General features: G+C 45.4%; 1 protein-coding gene across 1 annotated transcript; it reads left to right on the top strand.

Moving 5' to 3' along the window:
* The first annotated feature begins 1,230 nt into the window (after nucleotides 1-1,230).
* Nucleotides 1,231-6,450, top strand: ube2l3b (ubiquitin-conjugating enzyme E2L 3b). Its single transcript, XM_024414975.2, has 4 exons — nucleotides 1,231-1,336; nucleotides 2,924-3,019; nucleotides 3,364-3,550; nucleotides 5,846-6,450. Exons 1-4 carry the CDS (start codon nucleotides 1,310-1,312, stop codon nucleotides 5,998-6,000), a joined length of 465 nt encoding a protein of 154 aa, XP_024270743.1. The 5' UTR covers nucleotides 1,231-1,309; the 3' UTR covers nucleotides 6,001-6,450.
* Nucleotides 6,451-9,771: the final 3,321 nt, after the last annotated feature.

Here is a 9,771-nt window from a genome sequence, read left to right as displayed (position 1 = left end):
GCCATCTAGCGGTTAATACTACCAGGCTTGGAAAAGCAGCTCCTATATAAGTTTGGGGAGTTGTCGCTTGTACTTTAAAACACTACAGCAATATTTAGTGGTCATTCGTTGTGTTCTGCTATATAGACAGATAGTGGATGGAGGTGTCTGTTGAGTGATTTGATTTTATACTAAGGGAAAAGGGGATACCTAGTCAGTTGTTCAACTGAATGCGTTCAACTGAAATTTAACCCAACCCCTCTGAATCAGAGAGGTGCGGGGGACTGCCATAATCGACATTCACGTCTTCGGCGCTCGGGGAACAGCAAGAGCAGCATCGGGTGGTTGTGATAGCACAACACAGTTATTGTTTACAAGAGAACTTGACTTGTTCTATTCTATTCAGAGGGGTAGAAAGGAAATATTTAATTCATTGACAAAACACTCGCTAGTGGCTAGTTTACAATGGTCGGCCCATTGGCTACGCTACGGGTTGAGCAGTCAGACATCTACAGCCATCTCAAACAAATGATCACTTTGAATATATCCATTTCCATAAACATAATTTGAGATGCCTGTATTTATCTGTCACATTCAAATGTCACTCACGCACACACACACACAGTCGCGCACGCACGCACACACACACACGCACACACACAATGAATTATGTGGGGCCGCAGGTAGGCTAGTAGTTAGTTAACCCACTGTTCCTAGGCCGTCATTGTAATTAAAAATTTGTTCTTAACTGACTTGCCTAGTTACATTTAAAAAATGTCTGAACCGGACACACCTTTTTCATTTGATACTGTAACGACCCTGGGTTTCTAAGCGCGGACATCGACTCTCTGCTTTTGCGGCACAGTCGATAGCGCGCCGGACCTCGGGCTCGAAGGTCGAGGGTTCGAGACCTGCTCCCTGCCTGTTTCATTACAATACTACAAGTCCAGGGAATGAATATGCTTAATTGGTATCGTAGCCAACGGGAGAGTTTTGAGCTGTTTATATGGGCTACACTGCTGTGTACAATAAGGGTATTTTCAGAATCAAGGCTTTTGACTAATCAATGCATAAGCCAGACAATAAATGAAACATTTCTGGTAGCTTCTAAAACCTTTGTTGGTTTGAATGTTTACAAATGTGCCATCAACAACAGAAAAAAAAAGTGGACTGGCCTCTTTAGTATTCTAAAATGAGTCATATAACACACGATAAAGAGAATCAAAATTTTGGGGGTCATTTGTCCCATACTTTTTTTATTGCCTTTTTGGAACTGCGACCCCAAGACAAGTCGCCGCGTTGTATTCTGGGAACACACAGTAGATGCAAGATGGCGGCGAGCAGGAGACTGCACAAGGTAAATATCATGATAACTCTATTTTCATACATCTATCCATATTTTTTTTTTTAAAGTCAGAAATGTTCTATCTAAGGGCTTGGTCATTATTCAGTACGACTCAGTCACGATATCTTATTGTCGTCCTAAATTGTATTTGGTCCAGAAGTGTTGGAAGTCCCGCTAAAGGCGAGAAGGCAGTCTCTTTCACAAACTAGGCCAGCGAGCATAAAACCGGTTAGGAAAGCACCGGCAGGGCCAGAGAAGATTGAGAGACCGGGAACAGCAGGGAAACTAGTCTGCGACGTTGCTTGCTCATGCTTAGTATTGACACCAATCTCCGGAAAATGTACAAACAACATTTACACCGATCAATTTCTGTGTATCAATAACCGTGCGATGGCTACTGTCGTAGTTGACTAGTTAACCACTTCCTTTACGGAGATGTCCTGTTTTTTATTTATTTTATGGCTCCTGGTTTTAGATTAGCTAGATAACTAGTAGTTACCCAACTAACTAAAATGGGGAAATTATATTTCGCGTTATTTGTGACTCACACGATGCACAACCTCATTGTCCCGATGTTTTAAAGGGTTAAGAACTAACATTGAAACCGATCAATTTATGTTTTATCACAACCTTGGGATGGCTAGAAATACCGCGTAGTGAGTTATTTCCGTAACAGATCTGTCTACGCTGTTTGCTACTTTAGGTTAGCTAGTAGCTACACAAAATTGCCTCCCCTACATGGGAAATGATGTTTCGCCTTATTTTTGTGACTCACACGAAGCACAACCTCACTGTCCCGTTGTTTTAAAGGGTTTTCAAGGGCTCGGTCATCATTCAGTACAACTACAGTACACGATCTTATTATCGTCCTAAACTGCACCGTGACATGAGTCAATTATTCAAGTTACCCGGTTTATACATGTGACTTATCCAGAGCTTAGCTAACTAGCAAACAGCAACAATTTTAATCAACTGCCAAAGAAAATGCAATCATCTTGGGTTTTGTAACCGCCTGGGTACCACTCCAGTTGTATAGATAGATAGATAGATAGATAGATAGATAGATCCATAGCTGGCTATCAAGATACACGACGTCATTGTAGAAAACTGCACCGTGACATGAGTCAATTATTTCATGAGCTCATCTTGGTTTGCAGTAGGAAACAAAACCTACATTCATACACTATTATTAGATATTTAAAAATAAATGTTTATCTAATAAACAATCAGCCCCTAGCTAAATGAATTCTGTGGACCAAACAAAACATTCATTATTAGTATGTTGTCTGTCCAGACAGTAACATGACAAGCACGCAATTGTCTGTCTGGGTTTCAGTTTTGTTTACAATTACAAGACATGTCAATACCAGATGAGCTGTCATTGACTGACATAGATGCCTCACAAGCAGCCACCTCTCTATTTTATCTATCTATTTTATCTATTTATCTCTATCTATTACTTGATTGACATCAGACTCATTGTAGGGTTTTCGGAGGGTTACTCAGCCACAATCCTTGGAAGGATTGTACATTACCATCAACAGAGTCATTGGAGGGGCCTTAACTTATCATGATGTTTCTCTCTCTCTCCTCTTTCAGGAACTTGAAGAGATTCGCAAGTCTGGAATGAAAAACTTCAGAAACATTCAAGTGGATGAATCCAACATACTGACCTGGCAAGGTCTCATTGTCCCTGTAAGTGGTCTTATTCTCATCATTGATTCATGGCTTCACAATTCTCTCATGAAGGCTATTACATCACAGAAGTCTCTATGTTCTGGTTCTAGAAGGACCATTACATCACAGAAGTCTCTATGTTCTGGTTCTAGAAGGACCATTACATCACAGAAGTCTCTATGTTCTGGTTCTAGAAGGACCATTACATCACAGAAGTCTCTATGTTCTGGTTCTAGAAGGACTATTACATAACACTGTTACATGTATTAAATGTCATAACACAGTCATAAGAGATGCTCCTTGGATATGGTCATTGTCACACTAACTAACCATGGTTTATTTTCTACACATTACTCTTCCAGGACAACGCACCTTATGACAAGGGAGCTTTCAGGATTGAATTAATCTTCCCCGCTGAGTACCCCTTCAAGCCCCCCAAGATCACGTTCAAGACAAAGATCTACCACCCCAACATCGACGAGAAGGGACAGGTGTGTCTGCCTGTCATTAGCGCAGAGAACTGGAAACCAGCAACCAAAACTGACCAAGGTGGGTCTCACACACACACACACTATAATTTGCATATAATGTAAATTGTGCTGCAATACTTACATTATTATATTTTTGTACCTTTTTTTATATAGGCAAGTCAGTTAAGAACAAATTCTTATTTACAATGACGGCCTACCGGGGAACAGTGGGTTAACTGCCTGATTTTTTTTACCTTGTCAGCTCAGGGATTCGGTCCAGCAACCTTTCGGTTACTGGACCAATGCTCTAACCACTAGGCTACCTGCCAACCCAAATGATACACTGACACAATACACTGACATGATACCGTACCACTGATTGATACCCTGACACTTGCATGACACGCTGTCATGATACCCTGACGCTGGGCGTGAAAGCCTGACGCTGGACACTGGCATGATACCCTGACACTTGCATGACACGCTGTCATGATACCCTGACGCTGGCATGATACCCTGACGCTGGGCGTGATACCCTGACACTGGTCATGATAGCCTGACGCTGGGCGTGATACCCTGCCTGGGAGCTGGAAGCTGGCATGATACCCTGACGCTGGCATGACACCCTGTCGCTGATGATAGCTGACGCTGGGCATGATACCCTGACACTTGCATGACACTGTCATGATACCCTGACGCTGGGCGTGATAGCCTGACACTGTCATGATACCCTGACGCTGGGCATGATAGCCTGACGCTGGGCGTGATACCATGGCATGATACCCTGACGCTGGGTGTGATAGCCTGACGCTGGGCGTGATACCATGGCGTGATACCCTGACGCTGGGCGTGATACCATGGCATGATACCCTGACGCTGGGCGTGATACCATGGCATGATACCCTGACGCTGGGCGTGATACCATGGCATGATACCCTGACGCTGGGCGTGATAGCCTGACGCTGGGCGTGATAGCCTGACGCTGGGTGTGATACCATGGCGTGATACCATGGCATGATACCCTGACGCTGGGCGTGATAGCCTGACGCTGGGTGTGATACCATGGCGTGATACCCTGACGCTGGGTGTGATACCATGGCATGATACCCTGACGCTGGGCGTGATAGCCTGACGCTGGGTGTGATACCATGGCGTGATATCCTGACGCTGGGCGTGATACCCTGACACTGGGCGTGATACCATGGCGTGATATCCTGACGCTGGGCGTGATACCTGACACTGGGCGTGATACCATGGCATGATACCCTGACGCTGGGTGTGATACCATGGCATGATACCCTGACGCTGGGCGTGATAGCCTGACACTGGGCGTGATACCATGGCATGATACCCTGACGCTGGGCGTGATACCATGGCGTGATACCCTGACACTGGGCATGATAGCCTGACGCTGGGCGTGATACCATGGCATGATACCCTGACGCTGGGCGTGATACCATGGCGTGATACCCTGACGCTGGGCGTGATAGCCTGACACTGGGCGTGATACCATGGCATGATACCCTGACGCTGGGCGTGATACCATGGCGTGATACCCTGACACTGGGCGTGATACCATGGCATGATACCCTGGCGCTGGGCGTGATACCATGGCGTGATACCCTGGCGCTGGGCGTGATAGCCTGACGCTGGGCGTGATACCATGGCATGATACCCTGACGCTGGGCGTGATACCATGGCGTGATACCCTGACACTGGGCGTGATACCATGGCATGATACCCTGGCGCTGGGCGTGATACCATGGCGTGATACCCTGGCGCTGGGCGTGATAGCCTGACGCTGGGCGTGATACCATGGCATGATACCCTGACGCTGGGCGTGATACCATGGCGTGATACCCTGACGCTGGGCTGATACCATGGCGTGACGCTGGGCGTGATACCATGGCGTGATACCCTGACGCTGGGCGTGATACCATGGCGTGATACCCTGACGCTGGGCGTGATACCCTGGCGCTGGGCGTGATACCATGGCGTGCCTGACGCTGGGCGTGATACCATGGCATGATACCCTGACGCTGGGCGTGATACCATGGCGTGATACCCTGACGCTGGGCGTGATACCATGGCGTGATACCCTGACGCTGGACAGTAGAACCTGATCAAATGACTGAAGTGAAAGAGAAAGGGAACATGAATCAGTCAAGTATTCTACTCCAATGTCATGACTCATTTTCCTTTGTGTGTCACGTTTAATTGTTGAACTTTCTGTTGAAGTAGTAATTGCTTCTTTAGTCAAAACGGAAAATAATCTGTTCATTCTGCACTGATTCAGTTTCTGCAATGTCATGATTGGCTGTTTGTCTTATCTATTCTGCAGTAATTCGTGACTGACTGTTTGTCTATTCTGCAGTAATTCAGTCCCTGATTGCGTTGGTGAACGACCCCCAGCCAGAGCACCCGCTGAGGGCAGACCTAGCAGAAGAATACTCAAAGGACCGGAAAAAATTCTTTAAGAACGCAGAGGAGTTTACAAAGAAACATGGAGAAAAGAGACCAATGGACTGATTACCTGACCAGTTTGTAGCCCTCTCTCTCTCTCCCCTCCCCAACTGAAAGTCTCTGTTCTCCTCCCTCCTCTCTGTACCTTCCCCCTCTCTCCTCCCCATCTCCCCACACACACACACATCATCCTAGCAGCCCGGGAGCAGCCCTAGCCTCACCTCCGCGTGTGGCTGCAGCCCCACCATCTTCGCAGGACTCTGGATCAGACCGGTTTCTCCTCCTTCTGGCGATCGCTCGAGGCCGCTACTAACTTTATACTATTTTCTTAAATTAAAATATGAAAAAGACAAGAAAAAATAAATGGTTAGAACGTCCATGTTAAATATGGAGAACTAAGGAGGGAAAACAAATAGAAGGAAATGGGGGGGAGAAAAAAATTGTTTTTAGTTTTGCTGTTCGTTAAAAAAAAATGTTAAAAAAAAAAAAATTGGGGGGAAAAACAAGAAATCACTGCTTGAGTATTGTAGACCTTTCTCCTAACTTCTGGAAGGAGATCTTTCTGACAGAAGGAAAAGTTGTGGTTGTCCTTTTACTTTCTTTGTTCTGTTCTCTAGTCTCATCTCGTTCTATCAACCCTAAATGACATGTCTTACTGAAACAAACAACCTCTCTCTCATAGCTTGCTAGGCCCTGGAAGTGTGTGCTGAAATGTTTTCCCTTTGACTTCTCTGCTTCTGAAGTTGCACTGTATTCTGTGGAACAAGCCCTCTCTCAGTTGTCCTTCCCCTCAGCTTGAAGCCAGCCCACTGAGCAGACAGACACAAAATGGCCACTGATATAATACCCTAATATTGTAATGAATTACAAGTGCAATTGACTGGAGGTGATCATCGTTCACACTCCCCTTCACCAGTCCAACATTTTTTTGAAAGATGCCCCTCTTTGCATTAGATGGTCTTAGTCTTCCTTCTGATTTTAGTTTTTTGCCTTATAGGCAGAATTGCCATTCCGACTAAAAAACATCTCCCTCTGTGTTATTATGTGGTTGTATACCCCCCCACCCACTGGTTCTACCGTTCCCACCATGCTGCAGGTCTTGGGTTCTAACTTTTCTCCTATACACATTTTAGATACCAGTTTGCCATCTCAAGACAGTGGGAAGTAGAACTAGTAGTGACACCGTAAAGTTTGTTTCCTGTATAAACAGCAGTTACTGAGATACAGCTTCTAAAGCCAGGGCATGTATACTTCCTTTGCAGAGCTGTTGTCAAGGAAGTGAGTTTGTGTTTATACAGGACCTCCCACCTAATATCAACCAATCATGTCAATGCGGAGCTATAAGGAGCCCTCCATCATTTGTCCTCCGCGTGGCTCCACAATTGCATCACACCCTCCTCTGTACAGCGCCTCCGACCACATTTTCGAAATCAAGCATAAATTGGCTTTAAGTCTACTCTCCTGTCTGCTCATGGTCACACGCAAAATCAGAACCCCCCACCTCCTTTCTCTCTCTCTCTCTCTATCTACATAAAAATAATCTTAGCACCGCAAACCAAATCTCGTGTCATCGCGAGAGACTTGACATAAATATATCAAATCAGTGGCCGATATATCCACTGGAACAAGGGGACTTAGTGAACTGTCTGTCGGGCTTGGTCGGGGCAATGCCAGGTGGGAGTCTAAAGACCGGGTTGGGTCCAAAATGGCACCCTATTCCTTACATAGTGCTGTACTTGTAACCATAACCCTGTGTGTCCTGGACATCAGTAGTGCGCTATATATGGAATAAGATGCTATTTCAAACACAGACTGGGTTTGAACAGAGACGCATAGAGACGGTGGTCCGTTATAACAGGCGCCTTTATATTGAGCTGGGAGAGGGCTGTCTCTCTAATTGTCTGTCTGCCAGTAGGGTGTAAAACAGGACAGGGACTGGAGCAGTGTCCCAGCTGTGTGATTTGGTCCAATGTTTCATAATAAAGATGGCTAACCATTTGGTCTCATTGTCTGGGTGAATGGATGCTTTGGGAGTGTGATTTACGTATCGTTTTACAGGGATAGTGCCAGGTTTAACCAGCCGGCTCATTTTTCAACTGCAGTCCCTGCCAGGATGTACTGTAGATGTGAAGGGGGAAAGGCGCGAGTGTCACCACTCGCAGCAACAGATAACGAGTGAAGTCTCCGGTCTGAGTGAATATGTTTGAATTCAGGATCTAGACGTGAAACAGAACGTTTTTGGTAAGAATGACATCACGCAAAGGTATTCAGCTGTAGATTATGAGTGATATCTCCATGATAGTAGTGTCTTGTCTATTTCCCATCCAGAAACAATGGACATAGCACAAAGTTGGAGCTTACATTAATTAACATCGGTGGCCCGAAGAGGCAAAACAAGAAGTGTGGTGTGTAGCAACACAGCCTACCACTAGAGGGCGCCACCCAGTTCAGCTGCTATATCTAACTTTTTTTAAATTATACAAACCTGAGCCAAATACTAGGTGAAACTTTTCAGCAGTGATGTCTAAGGCTATTGATTGGTAGGATGAAGAAGAATGTTTATGGTAGATGACTTCCTGAAACACCTGCAGTGTGATTTGCAACAATCTCGTAACCTAGGAGATTTATTCTGTACTAGAGCCCTGCCTGCTTATCACTGCAGCTTACTTTCATACCCACAGACAAAGTTTGCATTCCAAGTAAATTCCATATGAAGTGAACAACTTTTGACCAGATTTGCATTTACTATGTTATGTCTACCCCTGAGACCAGATGGGCTCTAACTAGGGAATAGTAGTTGTCCATAGGAAATGGGGTTCCATTTGAGATGCAGAGGCTCACCTCCCTCTGAGGGGTATTGTAAAAAAACAGGTTTAAGGAGCAACCTGGACTCAGGGGTAGACGTAACATAGTACATGTAAATTCGGGACTCTCCAATTAGTATGATTTGCTACATTTCATATGGTATGTATTCATTTGTGGATGTCCATCCATTTCTTCCATTCAGCCACAAGAACATTAGTCAGGTCAGGCACTGATGTTGGGCCATTATGCCTGGCTCGCAGTTGGCGTACCAAATTCATCCCAAAGGTGTTTGATAGGGTTGAGGTCAGGGCTCTGTGCAGGCCAGTCATGCGTTCTCCTGGCATCCGCCAAACCCAGATTTGTCCGTCGGACTGCCAGATGGTGAAGCATCATTCATCACTCCAGAGAACGCGTTTCCACTACTCCAGAGTCCAATGGCAGCGAGTGTCACACCACTTCAGCCGAACCTTGGCATTGTGATCTTAGGCTTGTGTGCGGCTGCTCGGCCATGTTAACCCATTTCATGAAGCTCCCGGTGAACACCTCTTGTGCTGACGTTGCTTCCAGAAGCAATTTGGAACTTGGTATTGAGTGTTGTAATCGAGGACAGACAATTTTTATGCTCTACACACATTCTGTGAGCATGTGTTGCCTACCACCTCGTGGCCGAGCCGTTGTTGCTCCTAGACGTTTTCACTTTAAAATAGCGCCTCACAATCAGCACACATACAGTAGCACTGCCATCATCCTATTTCACCACTTCACCTAATATTTCCCAGATATGACTTTTCTGACTCTCCCTTTTCTCTTTCTTTTCAACTCTCCATTTCACAGCTTTTCTCTTATTGAATTAAACTCAGACATTGTCCTTTTTTTCCTCCATGGAACAACATACATTTTTTTCTGCCCGTTCCCAAAATCATTTGCCGATTGGCTGTAAAGCTATTTGGCGAGCCTACAGTTATCTAGCATCCGTGCGCTAGCCTATAGCCAAAAATAATTAAATTTAACACCTCAATGTAGCCAACAGAT

Source organism: Oncorhynchus tshawytscha, linkage group LG04 (genome assembly GCF_018296145.1).
Source record: "Oncorhynchus tshawytscha isolate Ot180627B linkage group LG04, Otsh_v2.0, whole genome shotgun sequence".
NCBI classification, from domain to species: Eukaryota; Metazoa; Chordata; class Actinopteri; order Salmoniformes; family Salmonidae; genus Oncorhynchus; species Oncorhynchus tshawytscha.
Note: the sequence above shows the minus strand (reverse complement) of the source record. Positions and strands in the feature narration are given on the sequence as shown.